At 46.9% G+C, this 24945-nt stretch overlaps 1 protein-coding gene across 1 annotated transcript in view; it reads left to right on the plus strand.

Moving 5' to 3' along the window:
- ESR2 (estrogen receptor 2) overlaps positions 1–21675 on the plus strand; it is a 56276-nt gene extending 34601 nt beyond the window's left edge. Inside the window, exons 6-8 of the mRNA XM_044436197.1 lie at positions 3324–3457; positions 14770–14950; positions 21360–21675. Of these exons, the coding sequence (XP_044292132.1) occupies positions 3324–3457; positions 14770–14950; positions 21360–21537 (493 nt within the window). The 3' untranslated portion in view covers positions 21538–21675. The remainder of the gene's footprint in view (positions 1–3323; positions 3458–14769; positions 14951–21359) is intronic.
- The last annotated feature ends 3270 nt before the right edge of the window (positions 21676–24945 follow it).

Here is a 24945-nt window from a genome sequence, read left to right on the forward strand (position 1 = left end):
CTTGCCTGGTCCCATGTAAATGGTCCAGTAGGAATGAGTAGGGAGGCTGTCAGAAATCTATGGCATCTGTCTTCCCCGGGGTGGGGGGGCATAGAATCATAGCATAGTAGAACTGGAAGGGGCCAGAGGAACCAACCACCTGATCAGGGCAGGACTCCCCGTTAAACAATCCCTCTCAGATGGCCGTCCATTTGCAACTTGAATGCCTCCAGTGTGGGAGAGCCACAAGCTCCCTGGTCATGGGTTCCGTTGTCGTCCTGCTCCTGATATCCAGCTGGAACCTGGCTTCCTGTAACTGAAGCCTGTTATTCCGTGTCTTGCACTCTGGAATGACCGAGATGCGATCCTGGCCTTCCTGTTTGTGACAGCCTTTCAGGTACTTGCACTGCACCAGCGGCCATCTCTTCACAAAGCTACACATGCCCAGTTCTCTCAGTCTCTCCTCACAGGGCCTTGCTCCCAGTCCTTGCATTATCCTTGTTGTCTAAACCCCTTCCAGCTTGTCTGCCTCTTTCTTCAATGTGGTGCTGAGAACTGGACACAATACTCCAGACGAGGCCTGACCAGTGCTGAGAGAAAGGGAACTAGTGCTTCAAAGATCAAACCATCACTGATCCAGGTTCCATTATTCATGCAGCAAGGAAGAAATGCTGCCTGTCTATAGTAGAGATAAGGGCAAGTTCAGTTGTTAGAACAGCTTATAGCCCAGCTACTGACACAATCTTCCCCACCTGGTACCCTCCCGGTGCGTTGACTGCAACTCCTACCCCCTGTTGTGGGGTGGTCTTCTCTTCCTTCCAAGTAGATCAGGACAAAGGCTTTCTAACTGAAAGTTTTACTGTGTTAAAGCTGAGCAGCTAGGCCAGCTTTGTGATACAGGAGAGGAATATTGCGGAAGCTGATAACTAAAGAGACAAGCGAAATTAGAAGACTCATCACCGGGAAATGCAGCTTAATTATACAAAAAGGACTGGCTCCACCGTCAAGGGGGATCATGCAGTGATTGGCCAATCGCCTGGAACATGCGACTTGGTCAACTGGCCTGCCCTCTTAACCTGTTGTCGTATGTTGAGACTAATGAAGTTAAGTCCGCTGTGACCCATCTCCCCTCGCTCACTAGAATTTCCCACTGAGCATGAAGCTGTCAGATTCTCAGCAACTGCCAAGCTTATTTCTGGGTTCATTTTCCTTGGCATTTCTCCCACTTCTGAATCATACTCTGAGTCAGCAAGCTTTGATTTGAATCATAGCAGTGTGCCTGATCCCTACATCATTAGAGTGGCCGGTGGCTGGGGATGATGGGAACTGTAGTCTGATAGATCGCGGTTGCTTGAACTTTCTGGTTGGTAAATGGGGCATATCACATCTGCTTGGGTGAGTTTATAATGATGATTCGGGAACAAAAATGGGGCATGTACATGCACAGTCAAAATGGCTGAGTGCTCTCGGGGGACCTCCAGGAGATGTTAAGGCATCCCGCCCTCGCTCGCTCGCTCTCTTTTGTTTGCTTGTTAAGAATTCCCTGTACAGGCAGTAGTGAAGGTGTTGAGGCTCCTGCGTTTTCACATTGTTCTTCATCATACTGCAGGAATTGGCCCTCCAACAGGGCATCAGGTTACCTCTACAGGTGTCTAGCTCTGAAGTGCATAAACATTTTTGGCCGCAAGGGCTACATCTGGGTTCTCCTGTGGGGGGGGGGGGGGCACCCATGAGTGCATGTCTCCCCAAATATAATTTTCACCAATTTGAACATTTCCCCTTAAGCCTGCAAAGCAGACCTCCATTCTTAGCATGCTTACTCAGAAGTAAGCTCTCACAAACAGCTTCCACACATGCAAAGCACAGAGATCCAGACTGGAGTCACTAGAAGGAGGGAAGGTCTGTCTTCAGGATCAGCCATGAATGTAATGCGAGATAACTGTGGTTTAAAAGCTTTTTCACTTTTAAGATCCTGCTGTTTCAGTACCTTTAAAATGCAAAGGTGCGAGTGTTTAAAGTTCAGCTATGTTGCCCTTTAAATAACTTTCAATGTTAAAGGCATTTAATGAGCAGCGTATTTAAACTTTCAATGCCTCTTAAATTGCTCTGAGTGGTGAAAGGGGGTGCCAGATGGCGGTACCCTAGATTCAGGCCTGGGGGGATGACTCCTGCTGCCTGAAGCAAAAGAGCCATGCATCCTCCTTCCCTTCAGCCACGGGCCTCGGCCCACAGATCCACCACCTTCCTTTGCTGGCCTGCAAGGACTCTGCTAGGGCTTGACGTGGAAGAGATGGAGAGTGTTTTGTAGCAAGCAGATTTGGTGGTTCTGGACTCAGACGAGAGCTCAGCACTTAGCCAAGGCGATTTGCCAAAATCTCATGGGGGAACCCAGCAGAAACTGAGGACTAGCACCCACCTGAATAGCCCCACCAGCCAATTTCTCAGGGAAGCAAATGCCATGCCAGGAAAGATGGCGGCATGGCTCTCCGAAGCACCTGCTGGGCCATCGCAGGCTGCGCCAGAAGGGAAAGAGTGGCATCATCACAGCTTTTCAGCATTGGTGCCTGAGGCAGGCACCTCCTCACACTTCATTGGCAGGCTGGCCCTACTCAGATCGCCACAGCCAGGCAACAGAGCGCAACAGAGTAGGCTGCATTAAATCACGGGAGGGAATTGGAGGAGGGAGGGAAGTGTGGATCCGGGAGAGCAGGCCAGGACTCCGTTCTGCCTGGGGAAGAAGACTGAAACACCTAGAGGAGCAGAGGAAACTGAGGCAGAAGGCTGCCACCTCTGGCTCCGCGAGATGCTCCCTTTCCACACACCTGAGGTAGCATCCCTTGCATACTCTGGCGAAGGTCTCAGACTGATCTGATGGCATAGGATACATTCAAGCAATGCATTTTACCAGTTTGGGTGGGTGAAGCTGATGGCTGTTACGTCAACAACCAGCAAAAAATGGGCCTTGGGAAATTCCAGGGAAAACAAAAAGAGTGGATGGAAGTCAGGGGCCCGGAAAGTAGTTCCATTCACTAGCAGTGGCAACGGAAAGAGGCGGAGTTGTTATTGTTTGACTTGAGCAGGAGTTCTTTGGAAAGCTATGGAAAAATGGTTGAGCGTTACAGGAGGAAAGGAGTTTTGCAAAGTTGCATGGGAAGATGCAACAAGAATTTTCAAGGTTTCTTTGCAGGATATTTAGGATTTCAATCTGCTTATTAAAAATGCAAATTTTAAAAAAATCCCAAACTGTACATGCAGGTGAGAAATAATGACAGAACACAAAGCAAATTTTTTGCAGGAAATCGTGTTTTGCACTCCTAATAATCCTCGAACCATTTTCCAATTAGGGATGAGGGGAAATGCGTGGAAGGAATTTTGGAAATCTTTGACATGCTCTTGGCAACGACTTCAAGGCTTCGAGAGCTGAAATTGCAGCACAAAGAATATCTCTGTGTCAAGGCGATGATCCTTCTCAATTCCAGTGAGTAAATGCTTCAGTCATGTCAAGCTGTGCTTATTACTGAGACAAAAATTGGGCGGCAGTAGTAGAAATACCGAGGGATGCAAGAGCCATTAAGGCAAACGAAATAAAAACACCCAAAGAGCTTTCCTTCTTCCCTGAGTTGTAATGGTTTAATGACTGATACACAGAAATAATACATAGGCCATTGTGCAGTATTGTTCTGTATGTCATATGCTTACATTTTCTAAAGGTAAAACTTAAAAGGGGGGATGCTGTAGGACTCCAGTAGTACCTTCAAGTGCAGAAGACCAGCTCGCTTAGGGAACGTCCCATCCTGGGGTCCAGGAAGGCCATCTCCATTTGGAACTTCCTGAAGGAGTGCAGCCTCCCAGGAGCTCCAGTTTGACTACCTGCTTCCTAGTGGAGGCAGATTCTTGGTGCTATGGCCCAGCGAACGCAAGTTGAAGGACAGAAAAAAGAGAGAAGGAAGAAGAGACCTGGAGGAGGAGGAGGTGGTGACTGCTTCTACCTGTCATCCAGACAAATGGCTCATATTAGGGGATTTGGGGCCTGCCATATTGGGCATAGACAATCCAGTGTCAGCCCTCAATCTCTTATGCCCCAAAGTGTGATGGCCTTGGAGAACAAGGAACTTCCACTAGAGCAGCACAACTTACAGGCTGAATCCAAGCTCTGCAGGTGCTTTGCGGGCTCAGCCATATCCCTCTAAGCAGCAACCATGGCCACCACAGTTGCGCAAGGAGTTCACGTGAAGACAGATGGCTTACTTCAAGAGATATCCATGGGGAAAGAAGTGCAGGAGATCGCTTGGGAAATAGCCGTGGCTGCAGTCTTTTTGGCAGATTTGTGCCTGAGGTCCTTCTGGCTGGGAGCAAGATATCAAGGAATATCAAGGCGTAGGAACATTTGTCTATGAAATTGTGTTGTGGAGGGAATGAAGAAGCCCTCCCTGACAATCTTCCATGCACCTATTTGCTGAACTCCCTTGAAACCAACCATAAGAAAAAGGCTGTGCCAAATCACAGAGAAGAAGGGAAATGAAGTGCTTTCCAGGCAAGACCAAGCCTATTGCTCCTTCAGACTTTTCTGGGAAGCTATGTGCTTAGAGAAGACAAACCAAGATGGCAGCTGGGCTGCAAAGAGACCAGCCCCAGCAGGGAGAAAAGCCTGGTCCAGCATGACTACCCCTCTTCTGTAGTTGGGAGGATAGCTGTGTGACTCCTCAGAGGCTTGGCGGAGGTCCATCTCCCTGGATCCTGGAGACGGGATGAGAGGGCTACTCCAGGAGTTCTGGAAGACACCCAGGGACAGATTCTTCAGGAAGAGCCAGTGCGGTACTGCAGCCTGAGTGTTGGACTGGGACTTATGAGATCTGGGTTCCAGTCCCCACTCTGCCAAGAAGTTCGCTGGGTGACTTTGGGCCAGTCACAGACATTCAGCCCAACCTGTCTTATAGGGTTGTTGCTGCGAGGCTGAAAGGGTGATCTAGTAGCTTCCAACAAGTGTGGATTCACCCGGGGATCTTGGGGAAGGTTCTGCCTCATCCAGGAAGTACAAAATAGGGACTGCCTTCCCAACACGAGAGGTGGGGCCTTCCCCAAGCTAGCTGGCCTCCTTCATTTGAGGACAACTGAAAAGTGAGCAAAGACCTTCCATTTTTGTTTGAATCATCCTATTGTTTGCCAATGCATGCAGAAATGAAGTAGGTTGCCAACTTTTTTGCTTTCCCTGTTTCTTTGCTTTTAATGGACAAGATGGATAATATTTTTTGGATAGAACATCTTCTTGACAAGGAGACAGAATTTATAAGTGGCAATGAAGACAATTCTTTTTCATTTTGAAACCTCCAAGTTTAAACCAGTGTAATTTTTTTCCACCAAAGTTGGGGAGTACTCCCCACTGAAAACCCCCACATATTTCCATCTGAAAAGCGGGAAGCATGATTGATATCACAATATCTGCATCTCAGGTCACATCTGGAGATCCCCCCAAGCCATTGGCTAAGTTGCTGTGACGTCATGGAATGTTGATTAATGTTAGTGAACCATGTAGCACCTTTAGGAGGAGTGGAGTGTTAAGATTATCTGAGAGAGCACTATTTCACAACTCCTAGGAACAAGAACTGCAGAGTGTGAAAAAGGTGAGAAAGATAAAAGGAGCCATGGGGTAGATAAGGGCACCATTTCAGTGGCTAGCAGGGAGGCTAGCACCATCCATCATTTCACCCTAGCCCAGATTTAAGAGCACTAATGACTATTATTCCGAATAGCTATATTACACCCCACAGACTCATACACACTCTGGTTGGGTACAAACAACATGGCAAACCATGGTTGTTTTGACCATTGTTAATATGTTGTCTGAACCCAGTTGTGGTATTTTACCATGGTAAGTTTGGTCTTTAGAAACCATTATAAGGAACCATGTCTTGTTTTATGCTTTCCTGTATCACGATGGCTTGTATTGTCTGAACCTAGGATCCTGGTTTCCTTGGTCCTGGTAAGTGACTACCACAGAGTCCCCTGGGAAGAGTGGCCACCGCAGGAGCTACTCTAGCTATCTAATCTCAGTGCTGACCTATCCAGACCAATGAGGAAGAAGGAGGAAGCATAGGCAAGCAGCAATGCACCTTGGGAAATAATTTCAGTCATGGTGTCTGATGGGACACATGCCAACAGTGGGGGAACTGAGTGAGAAGAATGGAAACCATGTGAGCCTAGAAACCACTTGATTGTCTGTCAGGCAGATCACAGTACAAACCTGCAAACCATGGTGATCACACAGGGTTGCCTGCATTGTTGCATGAACCCACTCAGTCTCCCAAACTTTGATTTAAACAAACCTTTCCACTGAGCTCTTTCAGAGTTAGTAGCCTCTCTCTCCTCAAGCCAGAAGCTGTGTGTGTTGCCCTCAGCCATTTCCTGGATCTTCCAGGAGGTGCAGCCCATCGGGGCTGAATCAAATACTTCTTCCTGTGGTTATAGGTGTCTTTCCAGCCAGCCCTGTCATTCAACCTACTGATTCTCTATTGCTGTAAACATTTAGTGGGTGTTCCCTGCGAGTATGTATGTGGAAGGAACACACCTCTGACCAGGGCAGTGGGGAGGAATATCCATGCAGGAGTGATATTGTTGGCAGACTGTTGCCGGGGGGTGGGGGGGTGTCACAGCAGAAGAACCATCTCGGTTAATGGGCGCTACAGAAATCAAATAAGCAAGAACAAGGTGGCTTGAAAGGGTGATCACGTATGTATCATCAAGAACGGGAGGTCCAAGAAGAGACAAAAATTGCTACCCCAATCTGAATAGAAATGCAGCACAGTTCACCCAAACAGGGAAGAAAGCCGGCAAGGTGAGCTCATGCTTCTTCTTGGTTGGCTGTCCAGGTATGCTCAGCGGTTGAGCAGCTTCAAGGGTTTGTTGACTTTCAACCAGACTTGTGCAGAGCAGGTTGTAAGCCTGTTTTCAGATGACCTTTAGGTAATCCTATCACCAAAATTCGCACTCAGCTGGCCTGCAGCATGAATCTCTCCAGCCTTTAGTTCAATGGAGTGTAATTCCATTTAGAAGGTCATATCTGACTGAGGAGATTTTGTCTGCCCCTGATTTCAGCGCTCCTCAAAAGCTATTATTTGCCTCCGGCCGCAGTTGTTTTGACAAAGGCTAATATTGATCCTCAGATGTCAATAACTACCTTTCCCTGCACTGTGGTTCCCGTGGAAGATGCATGGAAGTCGATAATTCAGTTTTGACCCAGCCGACCTATGCCTGGTTTGTGAGCAGAATAGAGAAAGACGTCGTGGGAGCACCAGAACCATCCCTGGGTTGGACAATGAGTGACTGCTTCAGTGCAGAAAGTGGCTAGAGAACAAAAGTCACCTGTACAGAAACAGCAGCCCACACGTGGAAGCTTTCCGTGGTTTCCAGGAGTGGAAGCAGTGCCCAGTGCACGTTTTGGAGAAGGCAGGCTGGTAAAAGAACTTGTGCGGATGTTGGTGCTGCCTATTATCTTGCTTCCCCCCTTCTGGGACTCAATTCACACTCCCAGGTGGAGAGTGTGAGGTGAACAGAAGAGCTTCCTCGTCCATCCTGTCCCTGCTAAGCCATCTCAAAATATTTTGCTACTCCAGATCAGGCACAGTTGGGGCTCCCTTGCCAATGTATTCACTGAAACACAATCCTATCCATAATCCTATTGTTAGTGACCTGGGAGTGGGCGCTATGGAACTCAAAGTGGCTTAATTCTAAGGAGACCTGTGTAGAATTGTACTGATTAATTATACCAGTTAATTCTCAGTGGATATCTGGAATTCAGCTCCTGTCCTGCCCAGGCCTGTTTGCAAAGCCTTCGTGAATTTTGCATCTACCTCTGGGCAGGACTTCTGTAGCAGCCACGCTCCATTGAGCCAGATCTCTACACACTGCATGGTATATGCAGGACCGGGAACCCTTAATCCTGGATGACAGTGCAATAGAAAAGGCACTTTCAGATTGTGAGGAGGCAGGAGGAGAGGGAGGGACACTGCCGGAAGAAACGTCTTTGCTGCCTAAAGGGTGGAGTAGGGAGGGAGAACTATAGAAACATAGAAACGGAACGAGTCAGAAGGGGCCTCCCAGGCCATCTGGTCTGACCCCTGGCTCTAGCCAGCTCCACTCATGACATGCCCACCATGTGCATGTCCAGCCTATTCTTATACACCCTCACTGTTGGGGCTTCAACCGCCTCCTGTGGAAGCCCATTCCACACCCTCGGGGGCCTAACTGTCAGGAAGTTCTTCCTGGCATCCAAACTGAACCTTGGTTCCCTGAGCTTGGCTCCATTGAAACGTGTCCTGCCTTCCTCTGCAGGGGAAAACAGGTCTCAACCCACCTCCGTGTGACACCCCCTCACGTACCTATATGTCCCCCACAAGTTCCCTCTGCTCTTCTCAAGGCTGAAAAGACCCAGCTCTCCTCATATGGCTTCCCCTGCAAACCAGCCACCATCCTAGTGGCCCTTTGCTGCACTGATTCCAACCTGGCTATATCCCTCTTGGAATGAGGGGCCCAGAATTGAACGCAATACTTTGGCTGTGGGCGCACCAGAATCATATAGAGTGGCAGTAATAGCTCTCTCAATTTAGAAGCCACGCTTCTGGCTATGCAACCAAGGGTGGCGTTCGCCCTCTTGACCACCGCATCACACGGCTGACTCATGTTTAGCCTGCAGTCAACCAGCACCCCGAGGTCCCTTTCACAAGTGCTGCTCTCCAGCCACTTGTCCCCTAACCTGTACTTATGATGCCCAATCCTATGCCCCAAGTGCAAGACCTGGCACTTATCCAGGAGAACATGGCAAGCTCTTTGCCATAGATAGTTCTGCCCCCTGCTATCTTCACCAAGTAGGAAGAAAGGCGGGAACTCCATTCTGGGACCCTGTGGCCTGCACATTATTTAGGATAGAGCTGAACAAGACTAGAAAAAGTGCTAGAAGAGGAAGAAGAGAGGTGTTTTCTGGAGAAGGCTAAGTTGTGCCTGGCCCATGGTGGGTTTGGCCCTCTCCTTCCACTGGGGTGCAGGGACTGCATGGCCTGCTCTGCCCAGTTCAAAGGTTGGCAACCCTTGTTGAATGAAGGGAGGCAAAGCGCAAGCAGAATTTATTTATTTATTTATTTATTTAAGCCATTTTTATGCCGCCCCATTCGCAAAAAGCCTCGGGGCGGCTTACAATTTCAGAGGAGAACTGGGGCTGAACATGGATCCTTAGCTCCATGTGCCACGAATTTGTTTTGTGGGGAACCATTCCAGCAGTTAACAGCCCCATCTCCCATCTGTGGCCCAAAGAGCTACAAGACCACAAAAAGCCGTGCTCCTTCATTCAACCGAAAGTAGCAACTGGGGATGTCCTATACAAGAAAGGACGCAGGGGATCCTACCATTGGTAGATTTTTTTTCTTTACAAAGAGGCTCTGGGCATGCTTGCAGTCATGGAATAGTAGAGTTGGAAGGGGCCATGAAGGCCATTGGGTCCAACCACGTTATACCATCCCATTCAGATGGCTGTCCAGTTTCTTCTTGACTGTCTCCAGTGTGGGAGAGCCCACCACCTCTCTGGGCAGCTGGTTCCACTGCCGTATTGCTCTGACAGTGAGGAAGCTCTTCCTGAAGTCCAGCCTGAATCTGGGTTGACACAACTTGACTTGATTATTCCGTGTCCTACACTCCGGCATCAGCAAGAAGAGATCTTGACCTTCCCCTTTGTGACAGCCTTTGAGGTCCTTATAGAGGAATCTCATGTCCCCCCCGAGTCTTCTCCTCTCAAGGCTGAACATGCCCAGTTCTCTTACAGGGCAGTGTTTCCAAATCATGGATCATCTTTGTTGCCCTTCTCTGGATCCTTTCTAATTTACCTGCATCTTTCTTAAATCTTGGTATTCCAGATGAGGTCTGACTACTGAAGAGTATAGGGGAACTACTACTTCTCAAGACTTTTATTCTCCTTTATCTCAAACATGGTTCAAAACATGGGGCTGGAGGAAAGCTTTGAGAATACACTGCTGAAAGCAACAGAATGAGAATCATTAGGGACACATGCCAAGCCCTCCACCAAGGAAAAAGAAACCAAAGGCATCAATACAAGATGGGGAATACGTGGCTCAACAGAACTGAAAAAGAAAAGGACCTTGGTGTGATTGTGGACAATAGGATAAATAGAAGCCAACAACGCAATGCATCTGCAAAAAGGACAAATGCTATTTTGGGATGTATTAAAAGAAGCATTACTTCCAAATCATGAGGGGCATTTAGATAATTGATTCTGACCCCATGCTCAGGGCAGGTAACCAGTTCCTTGCATCCTTGACTGACGGATGACCAGTCTCTGCTTGGATCGCTCCAGCGACAAGATATTCCACCTCCTCCCTAGGCCATTGGTTGCATTGTCAAGTCTTTCCCGATGTTCACGAAATCTGACTTCTTTTAACTTGAAGCATGTTGTTTCATGCCTTACAGTCTTGGATGAAATTGTTTGCAGCTCTCTTCACATTGACAGCCCTTTAGGTACTTGAAAATTGCTTTAACTCTGTCTGGATTGTGGCTATGTTATTTTCTTCATTCTAGTTTCTTGTCAGTTTGTAGCTGCTGTAGAATTCTGAATGGGGCATGTTATGTTAAGCTTCAAATATTCATTCTCTTGTCAATGAATGTTTGAAATATAGGTGTTTCAATGGATAAAGGCATTCTCTTAACTGATTTGCTATATGTCACTAAAACATAGTTCCCACAAAGCTGGATGAGGCTTTGCAAGGATTGTTCCTGAGCCTTTAATTGACATCTCAGAGGTGATGCATGAGGAAGGATAGAAGCACTTAAATTCTTCTCCGGCTGGGTTGAAATGTGAGCTAAGGATGCATCGCCAACGTCTTTCTGCAAGGTTTCATTTCCCCTTTCCCCTGCCCTGTGCAAGCTAATGGAGGAGCTTCACTCAATGACTTAGATACGGGGCGAGGGGGCAATTCTGCAGGAATGAAAGTTGTGCCTGGGGGTGGTCCTACTCCCCCAAAGCCAAATTTCACCCCTGCAGGGGGTTTCCCTCAGTACAAAACTGCAGTGGGCCTTAGCCTCATTACCTCTCCTCAAAAGAGGATAGGAGAGACAAGGAAATAGTTTTTCTGCACCTCGGATGACCTAGGTTTTTCCAGCATTGGGGGGAAAAAATCAGGCAATCCCTAACTTCCTCTGAGACGAGATTCCGAATACTCGCTGGTATCTAGTTTTAAGGAGGGCACTAATGTTTGGAGAAATAGATCCAGGCATCCACGGAAGCCAGGGGAGGGTTGGGAGCCTGCTTCAGCAGGACCGAGCCCTGGCACAGGCTCCGGTATGTCAGGGACACTCTGACCTGGCAGGCGAGTCCCTGGAGGTGAAGACATGCCAAGCCTTCTGGAAGTGGGCTTTCCCTGGTTGCTCCTCCACTGGTCACACAGGGGCATCTGCACAAACAAGGATCAGGGCCGACGGGATGTTCTCATGGTCAGTCAGATTTGGCTGAGTGTAGATGCCAATGAGGACAAGGAAGAGTGCTGGCAAATACACTCAATATCAGTGGATAAATTTTATTTGTTTGTTTGTCAGAGTTGTTTGAAAGCCTCCTGTTAGCATCATGCTGTCTAGGCGGCTATTGTAATTTAAAAATGGATACAATGATTCAATTAAATATAATAAATAAGCAGGATAAAATCACAGTACACATAATTAAATAAAAATAAAATATAAATCAATGTAAGTAAAACCACTGCCATTGATATGAATAGTTTAGATGGTGCCATTGGTGTGCCAGAAAAGAAAAGTTTTTGCCAGGTGCCTGAAACTCAACAAGGTGGGCACCTGGTGAATCTCAGGTGGTTGAGTATTCTACAGCTGGGGTGCCACCACAGAAAATTGCCACCTCCTCCTTAACCTCCTTGGGAAGAGGAACTCGTAGGAGAGCACAGTTGATGATCTTGGACAACAAGCAGGAATATATGGAGTAAGGCGCTTCCTAAATGCCCATTTATGCAAATGTTCAGGCTCAGGAAGTTTTTGCTTTTTATACACTACATGGTTTTTATTTTGTTATGCTTTTGCAGCTCTCAACAAATATACAGAACTTTGTAACTGCTAAGTAAGCTGCTATAGTTTGGCCATCCAGTTCCAAGTTGTGTCTGCATTAAATGGGGGGCAGTAGACTCATCAGCATTATCCATAAATGAGGTTGTGATTTAGTTACATCAGCTGCGTGAAGGCAGCACCATTGGCAATGGGAAGCCTTCACCTGTTGAATTCTGCCTGTTGAAGGTGCAGAGACACTGCCCATGAACTCCCCAGAGGCTGTGTAGCTGCTGAAATGGTTCCCAAAAGCGCAAATGCTCATTTGCATCTGCAGCCTAGAAGAACAGCAAGTGCATTCTGGGATAGTTCTGCATTTCTGCACCTTTCCCTGTTTAGTCCCTGCCTTTCATTTTGCCCTGTTTTTCATCTGGGGAAATTCTGGAGGACGCTGTCCTGGAGTGGTGATTCTATAAGTTTCAGCGGCCTTCTCCAGGTCTCTGTCTTTCCTGTCTGTTAGGTGCATGCGTGTTCTGCTCTGCATTGCATACAAGTAGTGCTGTAATGTACTGCCTGCACGCCTTTAACCTACACGGAAGCATCATGTGGCAAGCAGTAACCCCGGGGTGCAGAAGCTCAGGCCTGGGAACCAAGTCGGGCTTTTGGGGCTTCCCTGGAGGAATATGGCTGCTTTCCTTGGCCCTGGCCCATTTTGCATTGGTGGTGCCCAATTTCCCCACCCGCATTCTAAAATGCCTCTTATAAGGCTTAGCGGGGGCATCAAAGAGTTAATCTGCTGGTGTTCCAGCCCCATGGCTTTTGCATTCTGCCCCACTGACTGCTGGAAGAGCCTCGCCAGAGGTTCCTGGGAATCACATTCAGTCCTTGTGCCCCTGCAGAGAGGAGGATGTCTCTCCCAAAATGCAGAGATCTCGTGCCTTTGGAGGAGGTGGGTGGCACTAGGAGCAATAACAACTTTGCAAACATCTAAGGTAGTTTTTTTCTTTATGGAGCACGTCTGAGACTGTACAGACAGATTGACTTGTCTGGCAGGTGCATAGCTGTGTCTCACTGAGTACCCATCCATGCCTTCAAGGTCTTTCCACCACACCATCAATAATGCTAATAGGGCTTTGTGACCTCAGAGCAGCTGAACACGCCAAACATTTCATCCGGGCCCATCTCAGTTTCCCTGCCCTGCGAACTGCCAGTCTGCCTTCCTACTCCGGCCTCCGCTGAGCAGAACCCTTGACTATACTGCAGCTGTTCAGACCACACTCTTTGCCAGTGTTTCTGACCTCCATTACTAGTTCTCATGTTTCACCTTGCAAAGGTCATGCTAGAGTTGCCAACTACTGGGAAAAAACCCTTGCCTGGCCTGCTCCTCTGCCAAAGAGCAGCTTGCTGTGCAGAAATCATCAGATCGTTGTGGGTCCATTACACAAAGTTGCCACCCTCCGGAGCATCTCCCATTTTTCTGGCCTTTTACAGCTTTTTTTTAGAGCTACAAAAGTCAGCTTTTATTTCCCGTCCTGTTAGGAACAGCCACAAAAAGCCTGCATGGTTTTGCACCTGATTTATGCTGCAGCGCCACCTTGTGGTTCTGTAAGAGAACATTCAGAAAAATGGAAAGGAAAACGCCAGGGAAAAATGTGCAAAGGACCCGCTCTTCCTCCAGCAAAGGAAATGGAAGATGAAGCCTCAGTAAGCAGTGCATTAAACAGCTTGGGTAGAGAAACTCTAAAATGCAAAGAAGTGGTGCATTTTAAGGAACTTGCTGTGGTTCCTTTTTATACTTCCTTTGAAAAACATGGCATTGCTGATGCAAACGGCAACTCCATGATGAGTTCCCCTTCCTGGCCTGCATTACAGCAAAGGAAGAACTATAGCCAGAGCCAGTGTCAAGAATTAGCACAGACTGGGTTCAGGCAGAATGATATTGACTGGTTCTAATGACTGAAAGAGGGGTTGTTGTTGATATCCAGTGGTTGATAGCCAAGCTGAAATTTGGGATACCTTGTTTTCTGAACCCAGCTAAGATAATAAATCATGACAGTGCAAAGTCCACAACCCAACAACAAACCATGGGTTCTCCTCATAGGTTGTTCATGGTTGACAAACCATGGCTTGTTGGTGAAGCCAACACAATAACCCACGTTTCAACAACAGCCATGGTTCAATGACAGCTCACATTCGACCCACGCTGAACCCTTGAGTGCGGGATGTTGTGTTGTCTGAACCCAGCCATAGCTGGCTAAATCCCAAGGGACTGCAGCCTGGCCAGAGGACCACTGATATGAGCCCTACAACCTGTGGGTTCACCTGCCCCTTGACCTGGCTAAGATAACAGCAGTGAGAAGGAATAGTAGGCTCCTCTACCTGCTTGCTCCCTCTCCATCCGTCCATCTGCCTGCCTGTCTGGCAACCAACCAGGGTAGGGATGATGAGGCAGAAGAGTCACAGCAACCAAGGACAGTGCTGGTGAACTGGCAGGCTCATGGAGGGGAAGGGGCTTCCACACCCTGGCCCTGGCTGTAGCTCTGTGGCAGCGTTCCTGCTTTGCAGATGACAGGTCCCACTTCCCGGCTCTGCTATGTACAGGCAGGGCTGGGGCTGCTGCTGCTCTCCGTGTTGACGTGACTGGGCTCAAAGAGCGATGGTCCCACTCAGCTTCCTAAGTCCCTTGAGCTCAGTGTCTCCCTAATACGCAGTAACAACTCATTCTTGGTGTCCTCTTCATCCTAGGCATGTTCCCACTCTCTTCAGCTGCAGAAGAACCCGACAGCCACAAGAAGCTCAGCCGCCTCCTCAACTGTGTGACGGATGCCTTGGTCTGGGTCATTGCAAAGAGCGGCATCCCTTTGCCGCAACAGACAACTCGCTTGGCGAATTTGCTGATGCTGCTTTCTCATGTCCGACATGCAAGGTAAGACCGTTCTAGATGGGGTTCCAGATTCCCACTTAAAACCCTGTTAGCTTTTGCAAATGTCTAGCAAGAACATTCAGCAGACCTCTTCCCGCAGTTGCTTTAAACATCTGTTTCTGTTTTCCTGTTTGCTCGTGCAATATTTCCCAGGGATTTGCATGTATTGATTGCAGATGCATCCAGCTTTCTCACGCCATCTTGGAAGTCCAGTCTCCAGCCCCTAGATCCCACATAAAGTGAACGGCCATATGCATAGGCAGGTTGGAAAAGAGACTAAGGGAAACGCAAATTTCACCTGTGGTGTGGGATGTGCCTGCTCTGGGTGAGCTTCCCATTCAGTGGGGGCTGAATATGCTGTGCGCCTGCCTTGAGGGGATGTAACTGGATGTGGCGGTGGTGCTTGCACTCCAGTGATTCACACAGGCAGGCAACCACTGATGCTGTAATCGTGGACAGAGGAACACGAGGTATAAACCACCCCTTGCTCTCCACAGCAGGCCACTCTTGTTTGCCCACACAGTTGACTGATCTTAATGCCTGGGAATTCTCATCCTTTGCATGCAGGAGGAGGACATGGAAAACTTGTTTTCACTTTCGTCCAGACCACATGAACCTGTTCCAGGCCCAGGCATGTGGGTGGGAGGTAACTTTCCTTGGGAGGTACATTTTCCTCTGCCTCCAAGCTGCAACCCTGTTACCAAAAGGAAAGCTCTTGAGACGCAAGTGTAGATACTGATCCAGATGTATCCCCAGCACCTGCTTTCTGGTTCTTGTGAGATTTCCTGGAACCAATCGGAAGCGGCACGAAAGCAGAATGGGACGCATTCTGAACAGGGTGTGTCTGTCGCAGGCCTTCTCTAGCACGGAGAGGGCGCACTTCTGCAATCAAAGTAGATTTGTCATTTGAGAGACAAGAGAGTTGTGTTTCCCTCTGTGACGTGCTTTCTCGGAAGTGACTGGTCCTAGAGTTTCTTGTGCACAAGCAGGGAAGAATGGGAGGAGCAGTGGGCCATCTGGCTGGGTGACAGTGGAGTCCAAGCCTTTGGAACGTGGCACGGGAGGGGAGCTTTGCAAATACCCTGGACAGGCAGAAAGACCAACCAGTGGTCCTAGAGCCAATCGAGCCAGGCTTTGCCCTGGAAGTAAATTTAAGTCTAATTATTGTTGTTGTAAGCCGCCCCGAGGCTTTTTGCGAATGGGGCGGCATAGAAATGGTTTAAATAAATAAATAATAAAACTGATGGAACCGAGGCTGTCCTACTTGGGACATATCCTGGGAAGGCAAGACTCCTGGGGAAGACCATCACACTAGGGAAAGTCAAAGGTAGGAGAAGAAGAGGAAGACCAAATAGCAGAAGGATGGACTCCATCCAGGAAGCCACAGCCTTGAATTGACAAGAGCTGAGCAGGCCGTCAAGGACGGGGCATTTTGGAGGGTGCGCCTTCATAGGGTTGCCAGAAGTCAGAGACAACTTGGCAGCATGTCACAACATGGAGTTGCATTACGAGAGCCAGTGTGGTGTGGTGGTTTGAGTGCCTCTGAGACCCGGAAGATCCAGCTTCTAGTCCCACTTGGCCATGAAGGTCACTGGGTGGCTTTGGGCGAGTCCCAGACTCTCAGCCTAACCTACCTCACAGGGTTGTTTTGAGGATAAAATGGAGAGGAAGGTTGTATAAGCAGGTTTGAGTTTCTTGCAGGAAAAAAGCAAGATGCAAATATGCAAAAGAAAGAAAGATGCTCGGGGCACCTATCTGTCCTCTGGTTTTTCATGGTCATGCAGTGACAAATCATGAAAAACTACCTTAGTCATGTTCTACATTTGGGTTTCCCACAGAACACTGGACTAAACCCATTGTGAAATACTTAACTGCTTTGTGTGTTTCAGCATTGCTCCTCTGGTATTCCAAAAAAGTCTGGAAAGATGAAGTTTTAAATAGAATCGCTCTATGTATAGCGTGTTGGCAACCACACTGGTGCTGTTTCGTGCTGTATTGTTGCTGCTGACTCATAGTGACCCAGTGGATGGAGGACTTCCAGAATGTCCAGTGCTTCCCAGCCCTGCCCAGCTCTGGTGAACTCACAGCTGTGGCTTCCTTTATGGAATCAATCCAAACTTGAGGGATCCTTTTTCAAGCCAGGCATTTTTTAAAATAAAAATCACACACACACAAGGGCGTTAGGAAAGCCCCAGTGTGGCTTGTGACAGTTCATTTAAATCTCATCAATCCCCCTTCCCTGGTACATGACTGCATATAGTTGTTTATTTTGTTATTTTGGCTTTTCCTGGAGCACGTTCACTGCCTTTAATTCACAGAGAATCTTCAAAGTCACTGTTATGCTCCATATTTAAAGCGTGCGCAATAGCTTTGGACTTTTCTGTTCTGATAAACATTTGGATGCATGTTGATTAAGTTTGTCATAATTGTGACATTTCTTTCGGTAATCTTGGAAACTCCTATTGTTATTATAATAAAAATATAATAATAATATTGTCTTGAAGGCCCCTCCCTCTCCAGATGCATTGCATTGTTCTCTGGTCTTCAGTGTAACTTTACATCCAGGCTTTTTCTCTCTGTCTCCTGTACTACATGAATGGGTTCTACTGTCTGCCCTTCCAGAGCTCTTTGAACAATTCAGCTGCCCTGGAAACCTCCCAACGCTTCTCTAGGGTCAATTCTGCTTCCCTCCACAAATTCTCTCATATTCAAGTGCCCGGCATCCTGCCCAGGATCTGGTCCTTATTAAGAGGCCTTCAATATCTCCAAAATTACAATTGGCACCTAACATCTTTAAAGCGGTGCAGTCTTCAGTAATGCCTTCCTCTATTGCTTGGTTCTACACAAAAATGCCCTTCCTTCCTTCCTTCCTTCCTTCCTTCCTTCCTTCCTTCCTTCCTTCCTTCCTTCTGTTGCAGTGGGCATCAAAACAACCTAATTTTGTAGCCAAAGTACACTGTGCTTAAGGAATGTTGACACACAGAATCACACTTATTTCTCTCCCCTTCTCCAATCAGATAGAGAAATTTTCCTTTTCAGAGACACCATTTTATCTGCCATTGCAATGTCCACATGAAGACTAAAGTCCTCTTTCCAGGTTAGTTTCCCAAGCCTGGGCTAAGTTACGAACATGCAGGTTTAATATGCTCGGTAGGTTCGAACCCTCCACGTCACACTCGCTTTCTTACTCACCCCCTCACCTTTTTCTTCATCTTCTGCCAACTCACAGTTTGCTCTTCTGTTTAGGGTTAGTCACCGCTGCCACCATATTTCACCGTTGGGGGGGTTGTTCCTTACAGAACCAGACACTCTGTTTTATAAGCAAACTCTTGAGCTTAATTCGAAGAAGATACTTTTCCACAGAGCCCTCTCAGGCTCTCACACCCCAGGCCAGAAGCCCTTACCCACCTTCTGGTCCCTCCCAGGAAGCACAGGCCTGGCTGAACCTTTGCATTGTGTGCGGACTGACTTTAGGGTTGCTGGAAATCACCAGTCGTGTTTCCGTTGATAGGAACCAATGCAAGCATTTGCTTCCCACATTTCTAGGCTTCTGTGGTTACGGATATTTACCGGCGTTTATGATGAGGGCATTCCATGCAGAGGAGACTTGAGAAGGTGCTGCTCTTGCATTCACAGAATGGTCTGCAATAAACACAGCTGCTCAGACACACATGCTGCTGCTGGGGAAAGCACGCAAATTGTGCAATTCACGCTGGGACCATTCTGGATCTTTGATCCCTGATTGCCACCTGTTGGCCACATGTCCTCCTTTACAGCCCTTTCTGGGAGGGTTCCCTGGCCAGGGCTGGTTGAAAGATCTCGCTAAGCAGAGCTGCAGGGCTGTGACGTTGCCCATTAATATTCAGCACCTGGACAGCTGGCTGAGGAGCAGCTGCGCTGTCCAGGTGAGTTCACCTGCTTGCAGTCCTCCCCAGGCCCTAATACAGAGACCAGGCTGTAGATTGACCTATTTTAAAACAGGTATCGCTAAGTGTGTTTATCTACAGTAATGAATGCAAAATTCATGTGCATGTAGAGAGGAAATCTTTTCTCAAACTAGTATCCTGCAGATGTTGGCTTTCAACTTCTTTCCCCAGCCAGCAGTGCCATCACTGCCTGGGAAAGCTGTGAATCATAGAATCATAGAAAAATAGAGTTGGAAGGGGCCATGAAGGCCATCGCGTCCAACCCCCTGCTGCTGCAGGACACCATTTTGGATCCACCGAATAGTTCTTCCATCTAGTCCAGTTTTTGGAGTCCTACATGTCTGCAGAGCACCAGGTTGGGGAAGGCTGCCTGATTACAATTTCTGGAATAGGGTGGTGATTCAGATAGAGGTCCATCCATTTTGAAAAGGAATCCATTGTAGCAATGATGGATGAGATGAATGTGCAGCAGGTATGGTGGGAGAACAGGTCCATCCGTGGTCGTGAAGAGCACTCTCTCCCTGCTGTGAAATAACACGCCTCTGATTCTGCTACGGAACACTAAAGAAAAAAGAGACCGACCTTTAAAACGGACAAAACCCTGCTGCATTAAGCTACAGCAACAACAGCCAGACCTATTAAGATGTCTGAATGAAATCCACACGAGGAGTCTGGCTCTAAAATGGCAGCGGTGCTGCGGTCAGGTGGACTTCTGAAAAAGACACTCCGTAACCAGAGGTGCTGCTGCTGAGAAGGTTGTCTAGGAGCCTTGCACCTGGGATGGCAGGACCTTGGCAAATGACCCGGAAGATGCTGATTCTGATCTGTTTCACTGAGCTCGAGTGGGCGAATCCTGCTGGAAATACAGTACTGGATTAGAAGGGCTTTGCTGTTCTCAACCAGAAAGGCAGTTCTTACGTTTTCTGCAATTGCTGGCTTCAGAGGCACTCCTTTCATTGCTAGCCTTTCCAAACGAAATGGAAAAAGAGCACCCATTATTACTGCTAAATGGAATTCTTCTGGGAAAAGGTAGATTCGTTTTAGCAGATTAGCTTTCTCTGATTTTTTTTAATCCTCTTCATGACCCTTCCTCGGCAATTATTTTTTCTTTGGCAATGAAAGTCCACCCAGTAATAGTGTTAACATGTTGACCCAGCACTGGACAATTTATTGTTCCTTTTTAAAACTACACATTAAAAAGATTGGGTCGTTATGTTAGAATGACCTAAGGAATATTGATTTTTCTATCAGTGAAGATAAGAAATGGAACAGCCTGGCTTTTGGCTTTTAAAAAAAAAAATAAAAAACCAAAAGACCCGCTTTCCATTAACTTCATTCCTGGCTTATTGGAAGCAAAGGGAAACATTGTTTGAAACTATGAACTGACCTGCAGTGTTGTGAAAATATTAAGGGCAGCTCTTCAGTCAAGCTTGTCATGTGAATGTAAAAACACCTACATTGGCCAAAAAGTTCCTTTTTATTACAAATACTCCTTCAGTCTGTCTATTGTAGAAGAATGCATTAATTCTTAAATAGCTTAAGAAGGGCTCAAAAGCAATTTAAATCTCTTGTTTGAAAATGGACAAAAGCAGCTTGTCATACCACACCCTACACATATAGCAGAATGAGAAAGCAGAATTTCAGGGAGATAGGATGAACTGTACCATGTAGGAGAATTCCTGCAAAATAAAAATCCTTACAAGCAGCGAATTATCACATTAAAGGGGAAATTTCTATGCCAATGTTCTGTGCTAATTGATTTTCTGTTTCATGCAGGGAAGCATTAAAAAATGTGATCCTGCATCTGTGCCAGAAGCATCACTGTGCATTTGATCACCTTATTCTTCCTTACTCGACTGCTAATGTTAATTTATCTTTGTATGTTTTGCTCTTAGTTTGATTAACAAGATTGCAAAAACCGAACTTGGAAACCAGTTCTGTGGAATGTTACATTTAGGTTGAAACTCAGGAATTTACTCTCATTTTTAGTGATGTATGCTTAATTCTGCCTACCTTGTATTTTATTTATAACTCCTTGGTGATCTTCTTTATATTGCAGTGACTTGGGGGTATTAATAATAATAAAAGAGGAATTCCCCAAAATGCTTGTTTCTGGATCAGGACAGAAACACTTGGTGGAGCTCACTTATGTAAGCTCGGCTTATCTTCCCTATTCCAGAAATATTTCGGAAGCGTTTCCACTCACTCCTGGCTTCTTCCAGCTCTGCTGAACCTCTGCTGTGCAAGAGGTGGATCTTGCCCTCGGAGCGTTATTGGCATGGATGGGCATCCCATTGGATGTTACCCCAGAGGTGTTCGGGATGCTGCCCTCGGGGCTCTTGGGTACTTGGAAGGCCCGAAGCAATGCATATGCATCGTGTTTTGCAGCACTGCCACCGGGTGCCTGCCATGTGCTTCAGAACCTCTCGGAATAACACCGTCTTGAATCCCAAGCCTTCTTTTGACCAATCTGTTTTTCCCCACAGTAACAAAGGGATGGAGCACCTGCTTAGCATGAAGTGTAAGAACGTTGTACCAGTCTACGATCTGCTTTTGGAAATGCTGAATGCTCACACTGTCCGAAGTCACAGGAAAATGCCCATCTCAGATCCCGAGATTAACCCATCAGAACAAACAGAGACTACAGATGGTGAACAGCAGTGATTTCCGAAAGATGTGGACAACCAAGGAAGTACAAAGAAAAAAAGATCACTATTACACATTTGGCTGTTTACTTTTACAAAGAAAATGCTGGTGTTTTGATTTCCCTCCTAAAACTTTAATCATTTTTATTAGACTGTACACTAGCATTTTTAAGACTGGACTTGGTGTATGTCTGCTTAGACACGCTTAAAAAAGCCTTATGTAGTTGAAACTGGATTCTGGCTTTATCACATGTTGTCCTTCTGGAGTGCCTTCCGGGCAAGACTGTTGAAATGCCATATGAGCCTTAACTTTCATGGTATTCTACTTGGGTGACAGAAAAATGTTTTGAGAAAAGAACGAATGTTGGATGATGCACAAACTGAAAAATCTGTTGTGGCGGAAAACAGAAGCAATTTCTTCTACCAAGTAGCTGAATGGATTAATATGAGATGCTTGACATCAGCACTTCATCGTGGAAACATGGAGGCTGCCCAGAGAGTCATCCTGGCTAATGGGCAGGGTATAAATTTAATAAACAAACAAAAAGGCAAGCAAGCAAGCATTCTACAAGACAAGGAAGGATCTGGGACATCCTATAAATATATGTTGATCAACTGGTTGAGTTTTCTGTAAAAGGCATGACTATGTTTTGACTTCGTGCAACTGTTACTCGGATAAGCAGAGAAACCTGGAGCACTTCCTCATCCTTCATTGAATGGCCCTGGTTCAAGATGCTTTTATCTGGAAGGCTTTTGATAGTGTTGGCTAGAAGCTTTAAAACATTCCAACACAGCTCCAGGTTACATTGACTGCGACCTCAGCATTTGCCATGTTGGTTTTCTGAGTTCAGCCACCTGACCGGGTGTTTTTGTTTCCTGCTGTACGTGTGTGCAATGTATTATCACTGGTGTGAAGGAAGTATTATTATGAATATTCTGAATGTGTGAAAAATGACTTTATGTTTAATGACAGAAAATCAAGATGATTATGGTTATTTTACATGCATAAGAAGAAACAGATTCAAGTCCCTATGAATGTATCCCTTCCCTAGAAGGAAAGAAAATACAGAATGGGAGAGAAACCGTCTTTTTGGTGGACCAAGCAGGTCGTCTCTTCATGCCCTGCCATATGTCAGTGGATTGGCTCTAAATCCGTATACGCACAGCTCCGGCATCAGCGAGGGTTTCCTTAGCCACGTCAGTGGAGAGGGCAACTCTGCATGCTAAAATGGAAGTTGTGCAGCATTAACTCCACAGTTTAAATGACTGTGGAAGCCTGCGTGTGTTATTGACCCTTGTGCATCAGGCAGCGTATGCATCACTCTGGAACTTGCAGAACCAATCACGAAATGTGCGATTCTGTTCACCTTTTATGTCAGTGCAGCTCACAGAAAGAGCCTCTGGTGTGTCTTTGGGTGTCCTTGATTCTCCTGTTGGACAATATGGACTAGAAGCTTTCCTTTTAGTACATGGTATGTCCAGGGAGAGGCAGACTCGCCCTCGCCTCTGCAGAGAACCCTCACTCACAATGAGAGTCCACTGATGACTGGAATTGCCTCTTTAGACCAAGCAGGGGCTGATAATACTGCAGAATTGGATGGATGCAAATACGCTTGGCCACTTTATGTTGTTCAAAAGTTTCTTTTGAACCTCTATTTTGACAGTTTTATCTGTGTCAAATTATTTGTGTCAGATTATTTACAAAGGAGCCCGAGACAGGCAGTGGAAATGCAAAGGAGTCCGATGCCCGGCTCCGAGAGGGCTGTACCGCATTTCTGGAAGCTTCCCTTCCCTTCCCTTCCCTTCCCTTCCCTTCCCTTCCCTTCCCTTCCCTTCCCTTCCCTTCCCGCTGAGATTGAGGGAAAAGGGAACCCCAGGAATGAGGGCTTTGTAGAACTCAGGTGTGTGCGCAGGTCAGGAAGGGTTGGCTAACCTTTTGTGCTTGCCGATGGAAACAACAACAACCCATGCATGGCGGGGACTTGCAGCACATGTTTCCTCTTTGGCCTGCAGTAGCCACGCCTCCCCTATCTGCCAAACTTCCTTTAAATCTTAGCAGAAAAATATTCAGCTTTAGCTCTTTTTACATGCCAGTTTGAGCAGCAGGGGCTCTGTGGTTTCTTCTGGTCCGTTCCAGGCAACACCTGCATCTTCCGTCCATGCTGAGCACCTTGCCTTCTGGTCATGGCATGAGAATCCCAGTAAAACCCCAGTAGGAGGTGTCTCATTAGCATGGTCTATTGCCATTAAGGATGGATGCATTAGTCCCTTCCTAGGCCTTGCCCGTTTGGCAGACATTCAGAGCTTAAGTCTGTTTTGCCCAGTTTGTGCATTGGGTCCAGTTAAAACAAAACCAAAATCTGGATTGAACTGGATAAAAATTCGCCGTTATTTTTGCATGCAACTTCCTCTAACCTATTCAGTTCCCCTAATATACATATTTTTACATTAAGTGTTTGTGCCAAGAACTACATCACAAATTTCACAGAAGTGATAACTGTTTTTCAATCAGCAGGGGTCTTGCAAGTGCAAAGTCACTTAAAAATGTGGCTCAAAAGAAATTCTTCCCCATCTCTATTAACCCGAACATCCACTTTAAAAAGAATGGAGTGGGAGCAATCAGTGCGGTGGCAGTAACTGGGCCTCTCGGAGTATCGTGAAACCCAGGGTTTCTGCACACTCTTTCCTCAACCTCACCCTAACTTCATCTCCTCATGTATTATAACATCATTTTCTCGTCGCTTCACTCTTGACTTGCTCATCCTATACAAGCTGTAATCAGAAATCATTTCACGTCTCTGCCACATCCAGCAGCCTCCCATCATACAGGCACTGAATAAAATTTAAAAAAACCTGCAATGAGGTTTGCTCCTTAATTAGGCAATTGTGACACACATAATTCAAGGCGATTACTGTAAACCTAATGAATCGCAGCTAATTGTGGGGGCTGGTTCAGTTGAAATGATTGCACCTGAACGAGGAGTTGGTGAGATGAAAGGCCAGTCTCTGATGTCTGATCTGCGAAGGGCTCATTTGCACAGGCGCAACCGGCGTCGCTCGATTTTGCAACGAGCTGCTGAGACACCTTTACCCACCCACCGTCTCTGTGTACGCGCCGCGGGGGGCGGGGGCGGGGGCGGGATGTGAATCAGCCCAAAGAACACTTGGTCTGCAATTTCAGTTCGAAGGCATTAAAAGCTGTTTTGGGAAAAGTAAAATGTTTCAGTGCCGTTCCTCCTGTATGACAGTCAAACATCATGCAAAGGAAGTATTGCTGCTGCTGCTGCTGCTACATTTTCTATGTTGCCCATGACTAAAGCTCTCGGCGAGGTTTGCAGCATTTAATGATGTTAGGATGTCAATGTGGACACAGCGTTCTGGACCAAGATCTCCCTGCCCTCTCCCTTTTCCTCCTCCCTGGAGAAAT

Source organism: Varanus komodoensis, unplaced genomic scaffold, assembly GCF_004798865.1.
Source record: "Varanus komodoensis strain SLA01 unplaced genomic scaffold, ASM479886v1 scaffold3, whole genome shotgun sequence".
NCBI classification, from domain to species: Eukaryota; Metazoa; Chordata; class Lepidosauria; order Squamata; family Varanidae; genus Varanus; species Varanus komodoensis.